At 43.6% G+C, this 27204-nt stretch overlaps 1 protein-coding gene across 1 annotated transcript in view; it reads left to right on the top strand.

Moving 5' to 3' along the window:
• The window catches only part of pten (phosphatase and tensin homolog), a 39972-nt gene extending 13731 nt beyond the window's left edge, over nt 1-26241 (top strand). The window contains 8 exon segments of the mRNA NM_001123471.1: nt 43-127; nt 11106-11150; nt 11625-11668; nt 12776-13011; nt 13630-13771; nt 19265-19428; nt 22290-22517; nt 25672-26241. Coding sequence (NP_001116943.1) covers nt 43-127; nt 11106-11150; nt 11625-11668; nt 12776-13011; nt 13630-13771; nt 19265-19428; nt 22290-22517; nt 25672-25857 — 1130 coding nt within the window. The 3' untranslated portion in view covers nt 25858-26241.
• Nucleotides 26242-27204: the final 963 nt, after the last annotated feature.

The following is a 27204-nucleotide window of genomic DNA, read 5'->3' as shown; positions in this document are numbered from 1 at the left end:
TTGTTTCGCTGCTGGTTTTTTTTCCTTGACTCAACTGCTCAGATATTTATCCAAACATCATTGCCATGGGCTTTCCTGCAGAGAGGCTTGAAGGTGTATACAGAAATAACATAGATGATGTAGTGAGGTAAGTAGCTAACCGCAATCTTCTATAACCTGTTCTGATTATGATTCACATGTATTTCTTGCACAGTGGGTGGCTGTGTGTTCACCCTTACGTTGCTTTATGGTTATAAATGTACATTAAATGTTTCCCTAATCCCCCCTTTCTTTAATCTGGTCACGTTCTCAGATGTTTTATGGGCTTTCCAAACAGTACGGTCCCCAAAATGAGCCAGATGGCAAAGCTTTAGGATCAAATTACAGACAAATTGCCCAAAATGTAAAATCAGGCAGATGGATAAGACTGTTAATGTATTTGGGGGTCTTTGGGTGGTCAGGCGTTCATTTGGGTTGAGGTCAGGGCTCTGTGTAGGCCACTCAGGTTCTTCCACTCCTATGTCTCACTGATTCTATTTATACAGGTATGGGATCAGTTATCCGGGAACCAGATACCCAGAAAGCTCAGAATTATGGAAAGGCCATCTCCCATAGACTCCATTCTAAGCAAATAATTCATGTTTTTAAAAATGATTCCCTTTTCCTCTGTAATAATAAAACTACCTGTACTTGATCCCAACTAAGATATAATTACCCCTTATTGGGGGCAGAACAGCCCTATTGGGTTTATTTAATGGTTAAATGATTCCCTTTTCTCTGTAATAATAAAACAGTACCTGTACTTGATCCCAACTAAGATATAATTACCCCTTATTGGGGCAGAACAGCCCTATTGGGTTTATTTAATGGTTAAATGATTCCCTTTTCTCTGTAATAATAAAACAGTACCTGTACTTGATCCCAACTAAGATATAATTACCCCTTATTGGGGGCAGAACAGCCCTATTGGGTTTATTTCATGGTTAAATGATTCCCTTTTCTCTGTAATAATAAAACAGTACCTGTACTTGATCCAACTAAGATATAATTACCCTTATTGGGGCAGAACAGCCCTATTGGGTTTATTTCATGGTTAAATGATTTTCTTTTCTCTGTAATAATAAAACAGTACCTGTACTTGATCCCAACTAAGATATAATTACCCCTTATTGGGGCAGAACAGCCCTATTGGGTTTATTTAATGGTTAAATGATTCCCTTTTCTCTGTAATAATAAAACAGTACCTGTACTTGATCCCAACTAAGATATAATTACCCCTTATTGGGGCAGAACAGCCCTATTGGGTTTATTTCATGGTTAAATGATTTCCTTTTCTCTGTAATAATAAAACAGTACCTGTACTTGATCCCAACTAAGATATAATTACCCCTTATTGGGGGCAGAACAGCCCTATTGGGTTTATTTCATGGTTAAATGATTCCCTTTTCTCTGTAATAATAAAACAGTACCTGTACTTGATCCCAACTAAGATATAATTCATCCTTATTGGAGGCAAAACAATCCTAATGGGTTTAATGTTTAAATATTTTTTTTTAGTAGACTTAAGGTATGGAGGTAAAATTACAGAAAGATCCCATATACAGAAAACCCCAGGTACCAAGCATTCTGGATAATTGTAATGGGAGACCTGTCCTACTATGGCCCTTTGTTCCTAACTCGTAATAGATGTTGTTGTGCCTTCCTCCTTGTCATTTTTATATGAAAATGTTCCCCGGCCCCCCACTAGCACTTCTGTATTAGCAGATTGTTGTGAGTGAACTAGATGTGACCCAGACTGCATTGTTTAAACAACTTCCTTCATACTCAAACAGGAAGGGAAATAACACAAAGGCACCAACATGCCATCCATGTTCTGCCCTGCCATTGGCCGGCTGCTTGCTACATGCTTTGTTTTCATGTTAGGCTGCAGCTTCGCAGGGTCCCAATGGTGCGGATGACAGACTGTTATTTTGCTTTCCCTGTAACATTTCAGAATTGGTTAAAGCTTGTTCCCGCTGGCTTTTGTTTGTCCTTATTAGTTGCTACAATGAAATAAGGAACATTAGGCCTCAGCTACATCAGCCACCTGTCGTACGCTCCGTTATATGTACCTGCATGGAGGTTCCAAACCAATGGTACCAGGTGTATTTTATTATGATTTGGAACAGGATTCTAGTACAGGTATAGGACCCGTTATAAGGGGGATTTCCGTAATTTGGCTCTTCATACCATAAGTCTACTCAAAAATAAAACATTAATTAAACCCAATAGGATTGTTTTTCATGCAGTAAGGATTTATTATCTTAGTTGGGATCAAATACAAAGCACGGTTTTATTTTTACAGAGAAAAATCTCGGAGAAATCCGTTTTAAAAATCTGAATTATTTGATTAAAATGGAGTCTATGGGAGACGGGCTTTCCGTAATTTGGAGCTTTGTGGATATCGGGTTTCCGGATAACAGATCCCATACCTGTATTGGGAATATCGCTGGGCTTGTGGCAAAATCCCATGGCTGATGTGTCCCTAATACAGAGAAAAACACCACCATTGTGGGGGTGCAAAGAGCAATATGTGATTGGTGAATGCAAAATACCCACAGGTTCTGTTAAAGTAGAAATAAACTTAACAGTGGCTAGACTAGGAATGCTGTATGATATATACAGTTATAGGATCCATTATCTAGAAAGCTTCGATTTACAGGAAGGCCATCTCCCACAGACTCCATTTTAATCAAAAAATTCAAATTTTTAAAAAGTTCTTTTCTTCTGTAATAACAGTACCTGTACATGATCCCGACTAATATATAATTACCCCTTATTGGGGGCAGAACAGCCCTATTGGGTTTATTTAATGGTTAAATGATTCCCTTTTCTCTGTAATAATAAAACAGTACCTGTACTTGATCCCAACTAAGATATAATTACCCCTTATTGGGGGCAGAACAGCCCTATTGGCTTTATTTAATGGTTAAATGATTCCCTTTTCTCTGTAATAATAAAACAGTACCTGTACTTGATCCCAACTAAGATATAATTACCCCTTATTGGGGGCAGAACAGCCCTATTGGGTTTATTTCATGGTTAAATGATTCCCTTTTCTCTGTAATAATAAAACAGTACTTGTACTTGATCCCAACTAAGATATAATTACCCCTTATTGAGGGCAGAACAGTCCTATTGAGTTTATTTAATGGTTAAATTATTTTTTAGCAGACTATGGGCGAAGACACACAGAGCTACTAGTAGCAGCTACTTGTTGTGGCTACTAAAATAGACAATGCTGATCATTTACTGATAATTGTCTCTGTGTGGTTTAGCAGAGGCAATTCTCAGTACTGTCTATGGCAGGGTATTTTCTGGCATTTAGTAGCCATGACAAGTAGCTGCTACTAAGTAGCCCAGTGTGTCTTCACCCGTAAGGTATGGAGATCCAAATTATGGAAAAATCCCTTATATGGGAAATCCCCAGGTCCCCAGCATTCTGGATAACTGGTCCCATACCTGTACTGAACTTATTGTGTATCATGACTTCTGTACTGAGTCAGTCCCTAAACACAGGACAGGTCTTCTTTGCTAATGATATTTATGGTGTTGGGCAGGTACACAAACCCAAAATACATGGCAGAGTGTTTTTTAATCTTTTTTTGGGGGGTTTTGTTCTACTTTTAATAAGTGTATAAGTGCAGTGTATAAGTGCCTCAGAAGAATATGAAAATATATAATATATATATAAATACAGAAAGATGTATGCTCACAAAAAAGGGAAGGGTAAGATGTCTTGGTGTTTAAATTCTGAATGTCTAGTAAAATGTCACACTTAATCTCTCTCCCAGACAGTGTAGGCTGCGGCAGGGGGTGGCAGAGCGGCGTTGTTTCTGTTTCACTGCTCATGTATTTTAATCGGCCAATTTTTAAAACCTCTCCAGTGTGTCATGTATAGTTACGTCCCGCAGCATTGTCAGCAGGGGGGCAAATGATCGGCTCAGCCTAATTTGGCCCAGCACGTGTGTTAATCTGGCAAAGATCTACTCGTTGGGCAACCTTGCTGCACCGATGAGCATTAATAGTATTTGCTGTCACAGCCATCCCAGTAGTAGGTAGTAAGGTCCCCATCCTAATTTAGAAAAAGCGTGGCCCACATTGCTGACTGGCCAGACTCTCCAAACTACATTCCTAGAAATCCCCTCCCTGATGCCCTGGCTGTGTGTCTAGAAAGGAATCATACTTACACACAAGGCACTCAGACTGGATATTGTAGCCACCAGTTTATTATTAATAAGAACAACATAAACACAGCCTACCTGTATGGTGTTGTGTTTATAGGATTGGCACTGGGCATGCCTTGTATTGGCCATTACAACCCTGATATTTGCCTGATCACATGACAATCAGAGCTTGAAAGTATTGAGGTATTAAAAATTACAGTCTGCCTATATTTTTAATTATGAAAATGCTATTTTTGCCATTTATGAAGCAGTGAAAGGTTTTCACTGAGTTTACCCCCCCCTCCCTTTCCTTTCTTAACAGGACAGTTTGTTCAGACGTGCCTTTTGACCTTTAGGGTGAAGAGACACGGAGCCACTAGTAGCAGCTACTTGTCACGGCTGCTAAAATAGACAATGCTGATCATTTACTGATAATTGTCTGTGTGTTTTAGCACAAGCAAGTCTCAGTAGTGTCTGTGGCGGGGTATTTTCTGGCATTTAGTAGCTGTGAAAAAGTAGCTGGTACTAAGTACCTCTGTGTGTCTTCACCCAACTACTTTTTCAAGGATACTAAGCTCCAGAAAATACCCTGCCATAGACAATACTGGGAATTGCCTCTGCTAAAGTACATGTAGAGACAATTATCAGTAAACGATCAGCATTGTCTTTATCTCTAGCTGCTACTAGTAGGTCTGTGTGTCTTCACCCTTAAACAAACCCCTTCCTTCCCTGAGCAGCTCATTATCAGTGGCGTCGCAATGTGCTGGTAATTCATTTTATCAACTCCTTTAAAGTTCTTCAGGATCAGGAAGCACTACTGACTCCATAAACTGGCTCCATATTCCTGCTTAGTGCCAGAAACAAAAGAAACCATACATATTTCTTAATTAAAACAGGCAAAAATGTATGTACGGCCCTATTCATTGAGCTAATGTTTAAAAAGGTGCTACGCTGTCCCTTTAATAGTCTCTTGATTTGGCCGAGCTCCAAGCCCAATGACAAATAAAGGTGTAGCATAGTGAGCATACCGGTTCCACAAGGAGTGTACACACACACAGATAAGAATGCTTACAATGCACTGATTATGTGGTGGAAGCCAAAGTGGTGCAGCAAGTTATGAGGAAGCGCAGGTCCATAGCCAAGTATGTGCCGTGTGTGGCGGCATTCAGCTGTGACATGGATTTGTAAGGCTGCTCCTTTGCATGATCATTACAGAAAGTAACAAAGGGATTGTAGGTGGTGGGGTTGGTCGGCCCTGATGAATAGCACTGAAATCCCTCTTGTTTCCTGTTTGTGGTGATAAAAATCAGGCTGCTAAATTTGTTGTGACTTGCTCTAACGAATAGTTGGTGTAATGTGTGTGTCAGATTGGCTCGTCGGTACAATCCATTCCCTGGAATCTTTCATTTGCTTCTAAAGGCCCCCATACACGGGCCGATAGAAGCTGGCGATAACGGTCCCTTGGGCCGATTCGGCAGCTAATCGGCCCGTGTATGGGCAGAAACGAGCGGCCTGGCCGACCAATATCTGGCCTGAAATTGGCCAGTTATCGTTCGGCCAGGTTAGAAAATCCGGTTGGATCGGGGACCGCATCGGCTCGTTGATGCGGTCCCCGAACCGACTGCCCATGGCCGCAAATGTAATTCGATCGTTTGGCCTCAGGGCCAAACGATCGGATTTTTTTTTTTTTTTAAAGCAACTTCCTACCCGATATCGCCCACCCGTAGGTGGGGATATCGGGTAAAGATCCGCTCGGGCCGTGGCAGATGGGGAGATTAGTCGCCCCATGACTAATCTCCCTTGTTATGCCATCCCACCGGCGATACACATTCAAGCCTGTGGGATGGCATATTGGGGAGATTTGTCGTACGTAACTAATCTCCCCGTCTGCCATGGCCCTAATGGTGCCCATACACGTGAAGATCCGCTCGCTTGGCGAGGTCGCCAAGTGAGCGGATCTTCTCCCGATATTCCCACCTACGTGTGGGTGATATCGGGGAAAATGTAGGCTAATTCGCCATTATTATTCAATCAAGTTATAATGGCAGCAATGGGGCAGTCGGTTCGGGGACCGCATTAACAAGCCGATGCGGACCGATATCGGCGCCTACGCTCGGCCCGTGTATGGCCACCTTAAGGGAGGTCAGTCCCCATGACAAATCTTCGTTGTCACGGGCAACCAATCTCCCCGCAATGCCATCCCACCAGCTGGGATGGCATTGCGGGGAGATTGGTCGCCCGTGACAACGAAGATTTGTCGTGGGGTGACTAATCTCCCCATGTACCACTGCCCTAAGGGTGAAGACTACTTAGTAGCAGCTACTTTTTCATGACTACTAAACACCAGAAAATCCCCTGCCATAGACAATACTGATAATTGCCTCTGCTAAAACACATGTAGCCACAACAAGTAGCTGCTACTTTTGTAGCTCCCTGTGTCTTCACCCTAAAGGTGGTTATACACGGTAAGATCCACTTGCTTGGCGAGGTCACCAAGCGAGTGGATATCCCCACCTAATGTTGGGCGATATTGGGCTAATTTGGTAGTTTGGGGCCAAATGATCAAATTAGAATGGTGGGTATAGGCGCCAATGCGATGGAAAAATTAAACCTGCCTGATCGAGAGATCAGTGGGGCAGGCCAATCGTGCCCATACACAGGCAGATAAGTGAGGACCACATCAATGGTCCTCAATCCAGCTGGAAAAATGAACCATCCCAATCTATATCAGGCCAGTTATCTTACAGAATCTTACCTTGGCTGCTGCACTATGTATATAAGGGAGGGGGGAAGCCCTCAGTTGGTATTGTAAGTGTGTAGCACGTGGCTTGCAGCAAGGTACAGATTGTCTTGGTTCAGTCACTATCGCCTGCAGTCCAACTCAACTCTGCCTCTGTGTCTTGTTTATGTATAGAAATAGTGTGAAATGAGGTAGCTTTAGCTATATCTTCATGTATGTTGGGGGAGTCGCTTAGCTGTGTTGGGGCTACGGGAGAGTTAGCTGCAAGTATTGGATATAAAGCTGCAGCACGGGATGGCCCTTTGGGTTGTTGGTTAAAGGGGTTGATCACCTTTACATCTTACTCTTAGTATAATGTCGGCAGAGATTTTTTTTATTTTGATGGTTTTTCAGTTGTTTAGCCTTTTGTTCAGCAGCTCTTCAGTGTGGTTTTTCAGCAATGTGGTTTCTAGGGTCTTATTTTCCTTATCAAACAGGCAGTAGTTTGAATAAGGGACTGAAAAAAAAAATAGGTGTCTAAATAATAAAGTAACAATATCAATAAAATTGTAGCCTTTACAGAGCGATAGTTTTTGCCTGCTGGGGTCAGTGACCCCCATTTGAAAGCTGGAAAGAAGAATGTAAATAAGAGTAAATGAAGAACAATAGCAAAATTGCTAGTAGTAGGCCATTTTATAACATACTACAAGAGTTAACTTAAAGGTGAACCACCCCTTTAATTGTACCTGTAAAAGAGATTGTATAGTGAACATGCAACTGATTCTCTTACCATGCTTGCCCATTGCTTGCCATGCTTGCCCATTGCTTGCCATGCTTGCCCATTGCTTGCCATGCTTGCCCATTGCTTGCCATGCTTACCCATTGCTTGCCATGCTTACCCATTGCTTGCCATGCTTACCCATTGCTTGCCATGCTTACCCATTGCTTGCCATGCTTACCCATTGCTTAGCCATTGCTTGCCATGCTTAGCCATTGCTTGCCATGCTTAGCCATTGCTTGCCATGCTTAGCCATTGCTTGCCATGCTTAGCCATTGCTTGCCATGCTTAGCCATTGCTTGCCATGCTTAGCCATTGCTTGCCATGCTTAGCCATTGCTTGCCATGCTTGCCATGCTTACCCATTGCTTGCCATGCTTACCCATTGCTTGCCATGCTTACCCATTGCTTGCCATGCTTACCCATTGCTTGCCATGCTTACCCATTGCTTGCCATGCTTAGCCATTGCTTGCCATGCTTAGCCATTGCTTGCCATGCTTAGCCATTGCTTGCCATGCTTAGCCATTGCTTGCCATGCTTAGCCATTGCTTGCCATGCTTAGCCATTGCTTGCCATGCTTAGCCATTGCTTGCCATGCTTGCCATGCTTACCCATTGCTTGCCATGCTTGCCATGCCATTGCTTGCCATGCTTACCCATTGCTTGCCATGCTTACCCATTGCTTGCCATGCTTAGCCATTGCTTGCCATGCTTAGCCATTGCTTGCCATGCTTAGCCATTGCTTAGCCATTGCTTGGCATGCTTAGCCATTGCTTGGCATGCTTAGCCATTGCTTGGCATGCTTAGCCATTGCTTGCCATACTACCCATTGGGGAATACCAGTCTAGCAGTGGAAGTGAAAGGATCTGAACATATGCAAGAGTTAAATACTGAATACAATCCATTTGGCCATAGGAAAGGTTAAATTGTTAGTGTAATGGAGGGGAAAGTGGAGGTGCCGGCTGGGGTCTGTGTTTTTTATGAGAAGGAAAGAATCAGTTATGATAGCCAGACAGCAGAGGGGCTTAGGGACTTGCCTGAATGTTGATGGTGCTGACAAGGAGACAATGTTACTGAATGTTACTGTCCGGTATAAAACTTGCCCCAAGATATTTTGAAACCGGAGACTTGAACTAAAGGTGAAGGTTCCAGCGCAGAAAGATGGGATTGTGAGCTAAATTTGCTGGATGTTTTGATGGACTCTGCCTGTAAAAAGAGAGAAAATGCTTAATGGAGGCAAACAATAAATGTCTGTACTGGGGGAAGTGTAGGGAAAGCAGGAAAGGTGTTTGGTGTGAATGCCAAGCGAATGACGTGGGTCCCAGGGAACGCTTTGAGTGGCCATAGGAAAAGCTGCAGAGCTGTCAAGGGAGGAAGGAGTAGGATTATTCAGTCATTTAGGAGTAATTTGAGTAAGCTGCGCTAAGCATACAAGTGCATGAACAAGAATAGTGACCAGCGGCATGAAGGCATAGGAGGGCCTGGCTCCCTTTGTTTTAAGAATAGGTTTTATTAAGCTACGGGCAGAGAACTGGAGAGGTAGGTTAGTGCTGGGGTAAGATCGCTGGAGACTAAATAAAATCCTTCATTGCTTTCCTGCTAGGATTAATTGCAATTGTAACTTGTTTTAGGCCTAAAATTCAGTGGCAACCTCCATAGAGTTAAAAGGGTTTGCTGCTTTCAGGAAGTGGAGGGGCGGTGCAGAGAGGGAACTGAAAGCTGAGCCCCCCCCCCCCATGCAATTAACTCTGTTAGAGTGAAGCCACATGGAGCTACTTAGCAACTACTTGTCACGGCTACTAAAGGCCAGAAAATCCCCTGCCATAGACAGTACTGAGAATTGCTAAAACAGAGACAATTATCAGTTAATGATCAGCATTGTTTGTTTTAGTAGCCGCGACAAGTAGCTGCTACTAGTAGCTCTGTGTGTCTTCACACTTACTGTTCAGGTGCATATGTATCATTCCTAGTTCGTGTCCTTCCTCGCCCACAAACACCTTTCTAAATTAGACGACACTCATTACCAGATTCCTTTGTAACAAAATGTTGGGTACAGCTTATTGTGTATACAAACAGTATCCATCCCTGTACTTGCTACGGGAGATACCATATTTACAAGCAGACTCTCCCCTAATATGCATTATATACAAATGGTATAACCGATTGGGACTGATTTGGCTGAGGGTACATCACTCTTGGCAGCGACGGTGTTAAAAAGGGTCCTATGGTTATGAAAATGGGTAACGGCCCTGCATGTTTAACCACAAAAGCCAGTCCTTCCCTATTTCATCTCTGTCTGTACTTATTGTAAAACTTCAGCTGCGTTCAACAGTTTCATGCACTTCCAGTTCTGCTTGTGGCTTCAACGTGTCTCTCTGCACACCTCTCATTGCATTGCCAACATATAAAGGGCTTTACCCTCAATGCATAGTCACACAGAATTATATTGGTGCTTCTTCACTTTGTCTTCAGTGGCACTGGTTTTACCAAAACACTGGCTTTTAAATAATAAAATACAAGTTATTTATGAACAGAGTACATTAATTGTAATGCACAATTGTCGGTCATGTTACAAGTGATACCGCTAAGCAGTGTAAATTATAAGAATATTAGTCACTGAGGGGTTCTGTGCCCCCCATATAAAGGCACAAGGCTGCAGGCTGAGTTATACAGGGAACTCTGAGTATCACTCATGTATTATAAGGGATAATGTACCCCCTACTGTAAATGATAAGGATATTAGCAGTCACTGAGGGGTTCTGTGCCCATATAAAGGCACAAGGCTGCAGGCTGAGTTATACAGGGAACTCTGAGTATCACTCATGTATTATAAGGGATAATGTACCCCCTACTGTAAATGATAAGGATATTAGCAGTCACTGAGAGGTTATGTGACCATATAAAGGAACAAGGCTGTAACGCCATTATATTATTTCTTTACTTTTAGTATTTGCAGTTGGACCCACAGGGTCCTGTATAGACTGTTTGACATAGCGCTGAATCTACGTCTGATGCAGTTGCAGTCCTTGGCTTATACTCTGCCTGGCCAATTTAATGTTTAAATGAGGGTAATTGGGTATCAATTGTGGCATTTATTTTTGTCCATATACAGGCAATGTACTAGGTGAAGTTCCCTGTGCATGACTAGTTTAGCTCTCATTCCATATAGATGAACTGTTGATTTCCCTGTCATTAACTGTTTCCCTTTGACATTAACTGTTTGATAACTCCACCAAATGCAGCTTCACCTTTTGGTGCTTCACTCCGGTCCAGCTTCCCAGCGCCAGTATTTTAACTGATTTGTGTTCATTAGAATGGGTAGAATAGTTGACAGAAATAGACTTTCTCTGTTTTATTCTGCGTGTACTTGTGAATCGCACCTTGAATACATTCAAGATTCTAATTCTTTTTTTTTCCCTCTGCCAGGTTTCTGGATTCAAAGCATAAAAATCATTACAAGATCTACAACTTGTAAGTATTCTGTGTTTATTATGGATAAAACAATAAAAAAAACCTTAGCAAAAGAAAGTATAGTGCTTTTCATGTCTGCAGAGCAAGAGAACAAGGTATTGTCTTACACACTTGTGTGCCTGAAACAATTAGTTTGAGGGCTCTAATGGAGAGTTCTCTTAGCTCTGTTGTGCTAGTGGAGTGATGAGGTTAAATGGAATTTTGGAAGGCTGCCATGTTACTTGATCTCCTTTTAAATGGCTTGGAATGGGGCCCATGCTATGGCCTGTTACTGTGCACTGAATAGAAATAGAAGGTACAGATAATGTAATTGACTTGCAGACTCTTGGAGAAAGCTCACACAAAATCACAGGTGGATTGAAGTTGCTGAAATTAATGTAAATGCAATATATATATATAATGTGTGTGTATATATTGTTGCAGGGTATTGCAGTATCTATTGCTTCTCTAACTTCAGTTCTTTTGCCTTTGCAGATGTGCGGAGAGACATTATGATACCAACAAATTTAGCTGCAGAGGTGAGTTCAGACCTCGGTTATAAGCGTTCACGCTGAAATATATATTTCGGTAACCATGTGTGAGTTGACGATTGACTGATATGTTTTGGAAGAGATCTTGACACTTGAGTTCCTGCTTGCAGCTCTCTTCTGCAGCTTGATGGGGTGAATTATGGGGCAGAACATTCCCCTGTGGACATTCTGGCTTTTCATAGGCCGAAGGAATTGCAGGAATCACATCAGTGCCTCTCTTAAAGAGGAAAAGATCTAACCGCCTTTTGTCACAAGCTCATTCAGTTGGGCTTCTGTGAAAATAGGTGTATAAACACTATGTGACCTGCTAAAAATAAATACTAGTACTTGGTTCCTCAGATTGATAGGCAGCCATTTATTATAATGCTCCAATTTGAAAATATAACTAAACAGTTTTGGGTTAGAAGCTGCATTTTGGGGGCAGCATCAGGTTTGCTGCCTTAGGCGGCAGTAGCCCCAGGATTGCCGCTGACTGGGGAGTCGATCATTTTGCTTTCCTGCTGTTGAGAACTGATACTTCCAGCAGCAGCTTTTAAAAACATTTGAGAGCTGGAATTTGTAGGTCGTGTGAACTAAAAGACTTTAGACACCCAGGCATTGGTAAGCACACTGGCTGTAGGGGATGTGAATGGGCAACTTTGGGCAAATCTACTAATTATGTCAGGGATATAGGGTTGCCATCTGGCCAGTATTTTACCAGCCTAGCCAGTCAATCACCTCCTGGAACCTCTATTACAAATCACAAATTTAATCTTTAAGATGAAGGGGACACTGGCTTTAATGCTTGCAGTCTGTCTATTTAGCCATTATGTGTAAAAGTGATTGGATGCAGGAATACTTCCATAACCTTCCTGTTGTGTTAGAACCCACTTTCAGAGTTGGAGTGGGACCTGCGGGTGCATATGGTTGCGCCTACTAAAATAATGCATATTAATATAAGAGGGGGCATTTGAGACCCCATATTTGTGACCTTCAGACCTTCACTTGGGATATAGGAATATATGGCTAAGTTTCCCCAGCTCCTTTTACAGTCATCCTTTACTTGAAGAATTTTATAAATGTATAAAATGAATTTGCCATGTCTTTAATCCACAGTTGCACAGTATCCGTTTGAAGACCACAACCCACCACAGCTAGAGCTAATCAAACCTTTCTGTGAAGATCTTGACCAGTGGTTAAGTGAAAATGAGAACGTAGCAGCTATACATTGTAAAGCCGGCAAGGGCCGGACGGGGGTTATGATTTGTGCCTATTTGCTACACAGAGGCAAATTTCCTAGAGCACAAGAAGCCCTAGATTTTTATGGAGAAGTGCGGACCAGAGATAAAAAGGTACGTCTGAAGGGTTAATGTCTTGTTACCTAATCTAGAAACACTTTCGTCGTCTGTTTGCTTTAATCCTAAAAACTGCCCGAATGTCATGTCTGAGCCGTATGCACGGTGTCATTCCATGAGTAGATTAAATATTGCTACAAGCCTTTCACCAGCTTGCCTGTCCAGTTAATGTTTTATTTCCTAATGGGGAACTTTAACCTCTGGCACAAACTGACTTATTGGCCGAAGCATTGGCTGCAGAGCTGCTTTTTAAATGGAGGTGATACATGTTAAGCTAAAATGATGGCCACATTGAGCTGTACTGTGGTAAATATTAGTCCCTTATATAAAGATCTCTTAAAGCAACAGTCCAGATAACTATTTCATATGACTGAAAATCCTATTGGCCAAAGGCAGCATCCAATTGCTTAGTCCTTGTCCAATGGGTTTTTGATGTCATCCATGGCCTCCTGTCCAACAATCGGATCAGCCTGATTCGACCCAGTACGTAGGTGGCCATATCGGCCGCTCTTTAATGACCTTGCCATATGAGCAAATCGCAAAATGTATGACCAGCTTTAACCATTTAATGCCGAGCTCAGACATTCCAAGCTCACCTTATCTTTCTCTTTCTAGGGAGTTACAATTCCCAGCCAAAGGCGCTATGTATATTACTATAGCTACTTGTTAAAAAATAACCTGGAATACAGACCGGTGCCCCTGCTCTTTCACAAGATTGAATTTGAAACTATTCCAATGTTCAGTGGCTCAACATGCAGTAAGTATCATTCCATTTTTCTTTTCATTCTCGAACTATTGCTTTCTGGCACCGACACTGCTGCCTGTGTGTGTATATAATGAACCAAAAGGGAGGGCAGTTAAGAGTTTTTGAATTGATAGCTTAATACTCATGTACATTGGATATCCAACAGCCTAGAGATTAGATTAGGAAATTTCCCTAGCTGATGCACCATGTCGTCATTGCACAGTTGCTTTGGTGGATGAGGACGCTGCAGCTTCTTTTCGCTTCTTATTGTGCTGAGAGCAGGAAGGACTGGAGCAATAGGAAGACCATCTCCCCTTGTGTGGCCCCTCATATGCTCTCCATCTGTTGGTTAGAGTTTGAGATGGGGTGTGCTGCATATTCAGCTGCTTTCCCTTTAAATTTAGCGTTAAGTGTTCTGATGTGGGTCGATGTCAGTGTGGCATAGCCCTTAAAGGTTCATTTAAGGTTTGTCTAATGGAAATCTTAAGGGAAGATATACAGTTACTTGTATTTTTGGCTCCAGTTAAGGTGTTACCAATTGAGTTTGCATTGCATAATTTGCTGTGTTCCCAAGCTTTATAGATAGAACCTTATTACCCCTAACCCTCCTGTTGTGTTATACCTAACAACCAACCAAAAGGCAGGGTGACCTTAAATTTTTCAGACTATGGTCTCTGTAAGGTAAGACACGGCAACAGGGTGGGGGGATTGGTGGTGTTACTAGGTTCTCCTAGGGTCATGGGGTCTGGTTTTATGCAATTACACTTCTGTCGGAACCGTTATATTCATAGGAAGCCATTGAGTGGCACGGCCAGGCTTGTTATATGATTGGGCCCTGCACAACTTGCACAGTAGCAGCAGGTTTTTCTAGTTAAACGACTAATAAAAAGCAAGGGCAGGGCATTTTTGGGGGATGGCATTGCAACCACAAAAGGACAAACCAACTTATAGCAAATTTCATGTTCCATTTTGCATAGTCACAGGCATCTAAACACCCCCCCGGTTTCCCCTTACACTTCAGCTTTTCAGCTCGTTTCTATAAATATTCCCAATTTGATCTGCTTTCTGTGCCGATTATACTTTAGAATAACTGCTGCAGTAGCTGAACCAGTCTTTCTCTTTGCTTTTGTATAAACGGAATACCACAAACCCCTCGTGCAGTCGGGGCATTCTCTCTGCACTCGCTGCTGTGGTTTTGCGCTACCTTTGTTCCACTGTAAGTTCCATACACCCACCCTTCCTGAGTAACCACACCGCCGGGCTTCTATCTACACCTTACTGACACCTAAGCTGCCACTTCACATGGCTGGAAACGCTAACCTGTGAATTGATTAGAGGGTGCAACCTTGTTATCTGCTGTGCAGTCTTTGCACCTTTGATTTAAAGGGCGGAGGCCCATCGTCACCTAAATGGAGCAGTTTCTAGAGTTTCTCTAGAGAAAGCAGCTCTGCTTATTTTCTGTGTAGTGTTTGGCCCTTGAATCACCAGTTGTGTGAGACTTTATCATGCCTGGGTGCCTTCCCTGGTGGCCGAGGGGGGCCTGGGTGCCTTCCCCTGGTGGCCGAGGGGGGCCTGGGTGCCTTCCCCTGGTGGCCGAGGGGGGCCTGGGTGCCTGGGTCCCTTCCCCTGGTGGCCGAGGGGGGCCTGGGTGCCTGGGTCCCTTCCCCTGGTGGCCGAGGGGGGCCTGGGTGCCTGGGTCCCTTCCCCTGGTGGCCGAGGGGGGCCTGGGTGCCTGGGTCCCTTCCCCTGGTGGCCGAGGGGGGCCTGGGTGCCTGGGTCCCTTCCCCTGGTGGCCGAGGGGGGCCTGGGTGCCTGGGTCCCTTCCCCTGGTGGCCGAGGGGGGCCTGGGTGCCTGGGTCCCTTCCCCTGGTGGCCGAGGGGGGCCTGGGTTCCTGGGTCCCTTCCCCTGGTGGCCGGGGGGGGCCTGGGTCCCTTCCCCTGGTGGCCGGGGGGGGCCTGGGTCCCTTCCCCTGGTGGCCGGGGGGGGCCTGGGTCCCTTCCCCTGGTGGCCGGGGGGGGCCTGGGTCCCTTCCCCTGGTGGCCGGGGGGGGCCTGGGTCCCTTCCCCTGGTGGCCGGGGGGGGCCTGGGTCCCTTCCCCTGGTGGCCGGGGGGGGGCCTGGGTCCCTTCCCCTGGTGGCTGGGGGGGGCCTGGGTCCCTTCCCCTGGTGGCCGGGGTGTCGGGGATGCCTGGGGGCCGGTATCTGACAAGCTGCAGTGCACACATGCCTGTAGATAGATACCCCTGGCAGAAGCCGTGCAGCGTAGCTGGAGCTGCGGCGGTGCCATAGGATTGTGTAGCCAGAGAAGCAGGTGGGTGAGATTTTCCTGTCCCGCTTGTAAACAAGGACAGTTATTCTTTCTATTTGGTAACTAGGCAATAAAACCTGATCCATTCAGCCGGGTGTCAAGGGCCCTTTAATTATGTAAATATCAATTATTTTCCCCGGGCATCTGATCCCTTTGCATCTGGTAACCCCCCCTTTATAGTAAAAACAGTTTTTATTTTCTGCCAAGATGCAAGCCATGCACATATATATATATATCTACAGTATCTCCAATGCGGTAGTAGAATTCAAACAGGACTTTGTTCCTACATAAATGAGAAAAAAATCCCCTCCCCCAACAAAAGCTGACAGTCTCTCTAGTCTAAGGCCACATTTATGCCTGCGCCGTTTAAAGTAAACTTTTAATATGTTATAAAATGTTCTGTTTCTAGAAACTTGGTCTGTATTATTTTTTCTACTTTTTTAAATTATTTGCCTTCCTCTCTTCTACATCTATTGAACTTTCAAATGGCAGTCAGTGACCCCGGCAGCTAGAATGCTATTGGTCTGTGATCTTACAATGTTGTTTTAACTTTGTTTCTTATCTTTCTATCAAAGCCCCGTCATTATTCATATTCTTAGCTGGTTGCTAAGATAAGCTAGACCCTAGCAACCAACTAGCTGAACGTCGGCAGCTCTATAAAAGTAATGAGCCTGATCCAACCCCTGTCATAGTAGTCGGTACTGTGGCACCTGTTATCCAGAATGCTCGGGACCTGGGTTTTACGGATAAGGGATCTTTCTGTAATTTGAATCTCCATACCTTATGTCTGGTAAAAATAATTTAAACATGAAATAAACCCAATAGGGCTGTTCTGCCCCAATAAGGGGTAATTATATCTTAGTTGGGATCAAGTACAGGTACTGTTTTATTATTACAGAGAAAAGGGAATCATTTAACCATGAAATAAACCCAATAGGGCTGTTCTGCCCCCAATAAGGGGTAATTATATCTTAGTTGGGATCAAGTACAGGTACTGTTTTATTATTACAGAGAAAAGGGAATCATTTAACCATTAAATAAACCCAATAGGGCTGTTCTGCCCCAATAAGGGGTAATTATATCTTAGTTGGGATCAAGTACAGATACTGTTTTATTATTACAGAGAAAAGGGAATCATTTAACCATTAAATAAACCCAGCAGGGCTGTTCTGCCCCAATAAGGGGTAATTATATCTTAGTTGGGATCAAGTACAGATACTGTTTTATTATTACAGAGAAAAGGGAATCATTTAACCATTAAATAAACCCAATAGGGCTGTTCTGCCCCCAATAAGGGGTAATTATATCTTAGTTGGGATCACGTACAGGTACTGTTTTATTATTACAGAGAAAAGGGAATCATTTAACCATTAAATAAACCCAATAGGGCTGTTCTGCCCCAATAAGGGGTAATTATATCTTAGTTGGGATCAAGTACAGGTACTGTTTTATTATTACAGAGAAAAGGGAATCATTTAACCATGAAATAAACCCAATAGGGCTGTTCTGCCCCCAATAAGGGGTAATTATATCTTAGTTGGGATCAAGTACAGGTACTGTTTTATTATTACAGAGAAAAGGGAATCATTTAACCATGAAATAAACCCAATAGGGCTGTTCTGCCCCCAATAAGGGGTAATTATATCTTGGGATCAAGTACAGGTACTGTTTTATTACAGAGAAAAAGGAAATAATTTTCAGTAATTAGAATGATTTGCTTATAATAGGCCATCTCCCATAGACTTTCTGTAATTTAGAACTTTCTAGATAATGGGATTCCAGAGAATGGACTAGTTTGTTTACTGCCCTATATTGCAAATGTGAATTCAGCATTGTATGGTGAATTTACATTGTGTGTATACTATACATTGTTAGTGAGGTAAATGGCGGCAGCCCAGGGCATCGGCAGAAAAGAAGATGGGAAGCTACTGGGGGCATCAATATTGCTAATGGGCTGTTGTGGCCTAAGGCTAGTACACAAATTCCTTTAATAATGGACAACTAAAGCCTAACAAAGAACAGGCTAGAAATGCAAAACATTGATCACCATGGGCCAAAGAAGCCGGGCTTGTATAGCAGAGTTTCATTCCAGTAACTACAACCCCCCCCTCCCCAATAGTCCTAGTTAATAGGGCATTGCCAAAATATGTATATGTCATTTTCTTTATAAACTATAACATGGGAAAATGCTTGCAAGACCTCTAAGAATAGAGGCTGGGGCCCTACTCCAAGGGATGATTATAAGCAAATAAACCACATCTTTTAAATCAGCGTTTTTCAACCGCTGTTCCGAGATGTTGCCTGGTGTGCCGTAGGCAGGGCCGCAATTTTTACTTTAAAAAAAATCCGAGCCCTGTCATTGGTTGCGCCCCGTGTGTATGGGTGACGTCAGTACGCACGGGGCGCAACGTTATAAAAGGGCCTGTGTGCGGTCGCGTGTAGGCAGAAGTGCAGAGGCGGCGCGCGTGAGGGGAAGATGCTGCTGAAGCCGCCGAAGAGTAAAATGCTGCTGGGCACCAATGTATTAAGGGGGGCCACGGGGCACACTGACTTATGGGGGCACTGCTGCTGGGCACCAATGTACTAGGGGGGCTGGCTCTTGGCACCAATGTACTAGGGGGGCACTGCTGCTGGGCACCAATGTACTAGAGGGGCACTGCTCTTGGCACCAATGTACTAGGGGGGCACTGCTGCTGGGCACCAATGTAACAGGGGGGCACTGCTCTTGGCACCAATGTACTAGGGGGGCACTGCTGCTGGGCACCAGTGTACTAGGGGGGCACTGCTGCTGGGCACAGAGTTAAATTTTTTAACATTTTCTAATGGTGGTGTGCCTCGTGATTTTTTTCATGAAACAAGTGTGCCTTTCCCCAAAAAAGGTTGAAAAACACTGGTTTAAATGATACAATGGTGCAGACATCAGATCTCTGATGTGACATTAAGGAAGACACACAGAGTTACTAGTAGCAGCTACTTGTCACGGCTACTAAATGCCAGAAAATCCCCTGCCATAGACAATACTGAGAATTGCCTCTGCTAAAACACACGTAGAGACAATTATCAGTAAATGATCAGCATTGTCTGTATCTGTAGCTGCTACTAGTATCTGTGTGTCTTCACCCTAGAACAACAGGCTTTTCTTTCTCAATAACCTGCTTTCCTTCAGACCAACTAACAACCTCTCTGTATTCTCCTAGATCCCCAGTTTGTCGTTTACCAGCTGAAAGTCAAGATCTTCACCTCAACAGCAGGTCCCAAGCGCATCGAGAAGTTGATGTATTTTGATTTCCCCCAGCCTTTGCCCGTTTGCGGGGATATCAAGGTAGAATTTTTCCACAAACAGAACAAAGTGATGAAAAAGGTTAGTGTGGCTTATTTTTTTTCTAAGCAATGTTATAAATATGTTCACACACGGTTACACAACAACTGCACAAGTGTCCATTTAGGGTGAAGAGACACGGAGCTACTAGTAGCAGCTACTTGTCGTGGCTACTAAAATAGACAATGCTGATTATTTACTGATAATTGTCTCTACGTGTGTTTTAGCAGGGTCAGTTCTCGGTATTGTCTATGGCAGGGGATTTTCTGGAGTTTAGTAGCCATGAAAAAGTAGCTGCTACTAGTAGCTCAGTGTGTCTTCACCCTTACGGCGTTGGATTTCTTGCCCCTGAAGACTCTGGCAGCTTTGGGTACGGTGCCCTGGCACAAACGTGGTGCACACACACTCATAAAGAGAATGTCTGGTCCATTTATTCCGACTAATATTCCTGTTTAATCTGTATGGCGATGTGAACGTTTGCATCTGGGACGTTATTTGCATCACGTGTAGCTGTAATTAACTATAAATGACCGGCTCTTATCAGCCATACCTCTGCTCTGTCACTTGAATTAAATATTTACACACAAGCTACTTGCAAGTACACCCTGTGAAACAGAGCCACACACTAGTTTAAGGCTGAACCCTGACCTGTGGGAACGAACGCCAGCTTCATCTCTCCTTGCCTTCCCATTGGTGGCTCATGCGTGAAGGCACTGTGGAATATTGTAGGTTTTTTTTTTATCGTTTGAGGAAGAAAGGAATCATAAAAAATAAAGCAAACTGTTCTTCCTTTGCAACAAAGTAGCCTTTATCTGACAGCATTGATTATCAGTTGATCATTTACACTTGTGGCACTGTAGACTAAACATTGGGGCTGTGGGGCATGTACTTTAATCACAGCTACTTGTGATAGCAAGTCACACACGGGGCCGACTCTCAGGCTGCAGCGGGGGCTGTTTCTCTTCCTGCATTTAAGCACAGCCACTAGCCAATGTCTTTATACCCCCCAGTCACAGGGCATTTTTTATCTTTTCTAATAAGTAGTCCTCTGTTCTTGCCATTGGTTTCCTTGGGAACCACTGTTAGTCAATCTGCTGTGTGCTACAGCGCCCTAAATGTTGACCGCACTATTTATGCTTTTGTATAACTGATGGAATTTATTTACACAGGCAAGTAGGCCCTTGTTTATCTTACACGGAAATAAGGTTTGGATTGGAATAAGACGTTTTGCTTTTGTAAACTTGTCAAAAAAGGCAAATAATGCAACATGTGGGAGTTCTGAAAATCTCCTGTTCAGAAAAACACACACATATATAATATAGTTAAGTTGGGTTGAAAAAAGACCAAAGTCCAACAAGTTCAACCCTTCCAAATGAACCCCAGTGCACATATAGACAGTCTTACCAACCTATCTATTCAACTCACATTAACTATATATACCATTCTCTATACCAGCTGTAGATTATACAACCGAAATAGCCTTTTCATTGTTTGTTTATTTCATTGCTTGTTTAAGAAATCGCCCAAAGCCACACTAAAGCTAATGTCCTACAGAGTGATTTAGTCATCTGCTACCACTGGTGACTAAAATGCCTTTCCAATCGCCAGTGGAAAGGCTTATACATTGCGGAGATCTATCTCAGGCAACTAAGGCTAATGCACCACTGGGAGATCAGTCGCCCACCATCAATCTCTGGTACCTTGGGCAACTAATCTCCCAAAAAGCATTTTCACTGGCGCAGTGTTTCCTTCTGCAGGCAACTTCGAGGTTTAGGCCTTTTCCATTTATTGCTGGTGGGAGAGCTTTTCGGGGAGATTAGTCGCCCACAGTAGTAGAGATTTATCATGGGCGATTAATATCCCCTAATCTAAAGGCATTAATTGGCAGAGCAGACATCTTATCAGTGCTCTTTGGCCTATGGCACATGGGGCATTTTATCCCCCACTGCCCACAGACAGAGGCGCAGACAAAATGCCCCTCTCCACCTGTCATTAATCCAAATACTACAGGATAAAAACGTAAAGCAGTGACATGCAGAGAGGGCCATCTGTTTCAGCTCTGTGTGCATTGAATAGGGCACATTCAGTAGTAGTCTCCGTAATGACAGATGTGGGGGGGGGGGTTGTTTGTCCTCCGCTGTTCATCAACTGGGGGCAGTGGTTGACAAAATGCCTGATGTGCAGTTGGCTGACTAAAACATCTCTTTGGCTTTTTGTTTGATATCGGCAATGGACTCTGTTGGTTACAAAGTGTTAAAGTACTTGTGCGTTCCACCAGTGGTCAGTCAGACCTCGTGACAGCTATCCAGTGTTTACTTTAGAGCCTGTAATGTTTGTAGTTCATAGAAACCAGTTCCATTGTATCAATGGAAATAGCCATTCTGTAGTGCTGGAGAGGGTCTAATTTGCAAGGGGTCAAATGCCATTCGTGACTCCCCACACACCTACAAGAGGCAAATATTCCTTATAAATGACCGTTACTTGGATGACTCGTGTCCTCTACACACACAAGCCATACCTTTACCAACATGGCCACTCCTGGCCCAGTCCACAGCCATACCTTTACCAACATGGCCACTCCTGGCCCAGTCCCCAGCCATACCTTTACTAACATGGCCACTCCTGGCCCAGTCCCCAGCCATACCTTTACTAACATGGCCACTCCTGGCCCAGTCTACAGCCATACCTTTGCTAACATGGCCACTCCTGGCCCAGTCCCCAGCCATACCTTTACTAACATGGCCACTCCTGGCCCAGTCCACAGCCATGGCTTTACCAACATGGCCGCTCCTGGCCCAGTCCACACAGCTCCTTTTGAATACTTTTTCATTTTTACGAAGCCATTGAAGGTTATTTCCTGCAGCACTGTTTACTAAAAAAAAAATTGTGTTTTTTGTTTTCAGGAAAAGATGTTCCATTTTTGGATAAACACATTCTTCATACCAGGACCGGAAGAGTATTCAGAAAAAGTAGAAAATGGAACGTTAGTCGGGGAGCAGGAGCTTGATGGCATATACAGTACAGAACGTTCAGATAATGACAAGGAATATCTCACCCTCACTTTAACTAAAAACGACCTAGATAAAGCTAACAAAGACAAAGCCAACAGATTATTCTCTCCAAACTTCAAAGTAAGTACCCAAAGCCTTGTTTGATGGAACGCACAAATGTACTGTACCCTGCAGCCAAATGGCTGGCATCTGACATACCCTCCGAGGGGCGCTTCAGCTGGCATTTACTGAGCTACATGCTCGGCAGGAATCCTCACTGCCAGCTGACTGAACTGCAATACATAGCATTGCGACCAATCACAGTGAGGCTCCCCTGGTTGCAGCAATTGCACAGAGAGTTCTCCATTACCTGCCTACAGTAGCTGTGATTAGTAGTGATGTGCAGAGTGAGAAAGTCGCCCCTAACCTGCCCACTTCCTACCCGACCCAGCTTCTGCCCTGTATTTATAGGCCCGCGTCCATCCCACCCTGCAATGATGTCACAAAACTGAAGGCAAAGGCTGGTAGTGTTAGGTCGTGGGCAAGCTTCAGTACATTGCTATTACAGGTATGGGATCCATTATCCAGAAACCTGTTATCCAGAAGGCTCGAAATTACAGAGAGGCTATCTTCTATAGACTCTCTTTTTTGATAAAATAATTAAAATTTTTTTTAGAAATTTCCTTTTTCTCTAATTATAAAATAGTACCTTGTACCTTATTGGAGGCAAAACAGTCCTATGGGGTTTATTTAATGTTTAAATGATCTTTCAGTAGATTTAAGCCAGGGATCCCCAACCAGTGGCTCAGGGGCAACATGTTGCTCCCCAACCCCTTGGATGTTGCTCTCAGTGACCCCAAACCAGAGAGTTATTTTTGAATTCCTGACTTGGGGGCAAGTTTTGGTTGAATAAAAACAAGATTTCCTACCAAATAAAGCCCCCTGTAAGCTGATAGGGTGCATAGAGGCTGCCTAATAGCCAATCACAGCCCTTATTTGGCTCCTCCATGAACTTTTATGGTGCTTGTGTTGCTCCCCAAGTCTTTTTACATTTGACTGTGGCTCACGGGTAAGAAAGGTTGGGGACCCCTGACTTAAGGTATGGAGATCCAAATTACAGAAAGACCCCTTATGCAGATAACCCCAGGCCCCAAGGATTCAGGTCTCATACCTGTATAAGCAAAGAATCGTCTGATGTGCCGTAGGCCATAATCTTTCTCTAGACCTCTCAGCCCTGCCCATTTACTATTTCCCACTGTAGTATATTCCATGGCCCTGTGTATGTAATGCACACACTGTGTCTGTGTGTTAGAGCTATATTATATATATTATAGTAACATCTGCTGCCTCTTTCCCCTGTTATCTCCCGCTGCAGGTGATTAGCTGGCCGCTTTTACTGATAGAAAATAGAGATGTGTCTTTGTCTAATGTAAATATTAGACACTGAATATATCTTTATTCTTTGCTATGTTTGCCTGGATTCATGTTGCTGTTCAGCTTTGCTGCTTGTCTCCATTGTTCTCACTTGTTTGGACAGCCTTTTCTTCTGCCGTATCTCTCATCAAGTGCATAGTAACCAGGTCTGAGGTGTCTCTCTATAGGCGAAGGCAGACTTCACTATTAGTCGCGGCGATTTTGAAAAATTGCAGCTACTAATTGCAAGCTAGCTAGAATGACGGTGACTAGTACCCATGCGGATGTGGTAACTTAGCCAGCTACGGGGCTCACTGTCGCTGCGGGTAATTTTTTTACAAATCGTGGCCGCCCCATCTGTCTTCTCCCCACTATTAGTGGCTGGTAACTGGCATACTGATCTTCAGGGGCCAGACTGTCAGTATGCCACTGTTCCTACTGCAAATGAGCCGCTTGCTTGTTTGGGGGGAAGCCCAAGCAGCAGAAGAGGCAGGGGAAAGGCAATAGGCAAGTGGTAAAAACAGATATGCTCAATGCATATGATCGACCGGACCGATATGGAAGTGCGGCGTGAATGCGTATGTACGAGACACAGAAATCCACGGGGCCACCCCTTCCTTAGCAGCTTTATTAAAGGAACAGTTACACCAAAAAATGAAACTGTATAAACATAATTACCATGTAATATACTGTTGCCCTGCACTGGTGTAAAAGTTGTATTTTTGCCTTAGAGACACTACTATAGTTTATATAAATATGGGGGCAGACATTCAATCTGGAAAAAAAGGCACAGGTTACATAGGAGATAACAGATAAAACACCTTTATATTCTATAGAGTTTATCTGTTATCTGCTATGTATCCTGTGGCTTTTCTCCTTTTACCAGCTTCAATGTCTACACAGCAGCTTAAGGTCCCCATACACCCTCAGATCCGTTCGCTTGGTGATGTTGCCAAGCGAGCGGATCTTCTCCCGATATCCCGATGGGTGGGCGATATCGGGAGAATCTATTTTAACGACGGGTATAGGCAAAGTCGATCCAGGGACCACATCAACGAGCCGATGCAGTCCCCGATCCGACTAGATTTTTTTAATCTGCCCGATTTCAGGCCAGATATCGGTCGGGCAGGCCCGTTGGTAGTGCCCCGAATCGGTCTAAGGGACCCATATTGGCAACTAGAATTGCCCCGTGTATGGGCACCTTTATTTATATAAACCAGTGTTACCAGTGCAGGGCAACAATACATTATAATTTAATTACTTTAAAGCTTTCATTTTTTTTTGTTACTGTTCCTTTATAAAGGCCCCCATACACGGGCCTGATAGAAGCTATCGATATCGGTCCCTTGGACCAACTCGGCAGCTTATCGTGTAGGGGCAGAAACGAGCGGGCTGGCCAACCGATATCTGGCCTGAAATTGGCCAGATATCGATCAGCCAGGTTAAAAGATTCAGTCGGATCGGGGGCTGCATTGGCTCGTTGATGCGGTCCCCGAACCGACTGCCCCATTGCCGCCTACATAATCCGGTCGTTTGGCCCCAGGGCCAAACGATCGGATTTTTTTTTTTTTTTTTTTTTTTTTTTAACTTCAAGCTCCCCGATATCGCCCACCACCCGTAGGTGGGGATATCGGTGGAAGATCCGCTCGCTTGGCGATCTCGCCAAGCGAGTGGATCTTACAGTGTATGGGGATCTTTAGGGATGTGCCCCTTAAGTATTATATACAGAGAAGAAGAACCCTAATCTGACTCAGGAAATTATCCATCAATGAGGCATAAACATAGATTGGCTGATCCTTATCACTCCTGGCTGGGGGTTTACTCTAACATTAGGCCAACTGCTTGGGATCCTGACACTTAACTCTTTCTTTTCCGCCCGTAGGTGAAGCTATTTTTCACCAAGACAGTAGAAGAATCTTCAAACTCGGAAGCTAGCAGCTCAACCTCTGTAACGCCGGATGTTAGTGACAATGAACCTGATCATTATCGATATTCTGACACCACTGACTCTGATCCAGAGAATGAACCTTTTGATGAAGATCAGATCACACAAATTACAAAAGTCTGAAGGGGGTTTTGTTGTGTTTTTTTTTTTTCCTCTTTTTTTTGTTTTTCCCCAATTTTTTGTTTTTTTTGTTTTTTTTTAAATCGAGGGAAAACCACACAGGAATGCAAACTTGAATAAACTGAGAAAAAAAGGACCTTTTTAAAAACAAAAAACCCGGCATGTGACATTGTGTCAGACACCAAGTTATAGGAGCAATTATCTATTCCTTGACCAATCCTGCCAGCGAGGTGTTAATGGCGCTGCTGCCCAAACGGAAAGAGAGAGACGGGCGAAAAAAATCGTGAATGAAAAGGTTACGTAGCGTTGTTATGTATATACCCTTTTCATGTCTGAGGACATATATATCTTAATTAGGTTAAATAAAGATGGCACTTTCCCATTTTATTCCAGGTTTTTTTTTTTTTTTTGAAAGTGGAGATTTGTATACTTTAGCAATCATGCCTTTTTTTTTTCTTTTTTTTTTTTTATGTGTTTGTGTCACCAACTAAAAAAAAAAAAAACAACCAATCACGTGCATTGTGACACCCCCCCCCCCCCCCCCCCCCCCGGCTCTACGCAATAGGTAACCTTGCGCATCGTGCCGAGGGGGTTTCGTTGCGTTTAGATGGGGCGGGGTAACGAGGGGGGATGCTTAGTAACGCAATTCCAGCCGCATTCACCGCGTGGTGTCTTCTGCCACGCCCCCTTTTTGTTTCCCCCCCCTCCCCCTTAGCATGCTATGATGAGAAACCAATCCGGAACATAATAAGGAATGCTGCTTCATTTTTTGTGCGTTTATATTTTTTGAAAGCAAATGGTGCTAGAAAGGGCAGCTGTAGGGAGCGATTCTGTGTTACGCAGGTACAGGAACCCTCTTTTTGTTTTCATTCACCAACACAGCGAATAAACATTGGCATTTTTTATTACCCCATCCCTCCATTCTATTGGCTGTTCCATCTCTTGTGTAAGCAGGGCCAGTTTTCCCCCATGTGGGGGCAGATCTGATAATCACTTACCCCCCAGTTATTGCATTGATTCCCAACGTACGTGCTGTGAATGCTTTATGTGCTGCCTGCAACTTTTTTTCCCGGTCCCTTACTCTTTTCATTCAACATCCATTTTTATTGGTGCACAGGATATTTCAATGTGATTCTATCGATTTAATTTATAGGTTTAAAAAAAAAAAAAAAAAAAAGAAAGGCAAGCCGGCATGATGCGTAGGGTAAAATTCATTACAGTCAGCAGGTCCACTTTTTTTTTTGTTTTCGTTGTTTTTTTTTTTAAAAAAATCGTACACATTCTATTACAATGCGTTTTGCAGTTTTGCACACTTTTAATGTCATTAACTGTTAGGGAATTTTACTTGAA

This window comes from Xenopus tropicalis, chromosome 7 (genome assembly GCF_000004195.4).
Source record: "Xenopus tropicalis strain Nigerian chromosome 7, UCB_Xtro_10.0, whole genome shotgun sequence".
NCBI classification, from domain to species: Eukaryota; Metazoa; Chordata; class Amphibia; order Anura; family Pipidae; genus Xenopus; species Xenopus tropicalis.
The sequence above is the reverse complement of the archived record's forward strand: the minus strand, read 5'-3'. Positions and strand labels throughout refer to the sequence as shown.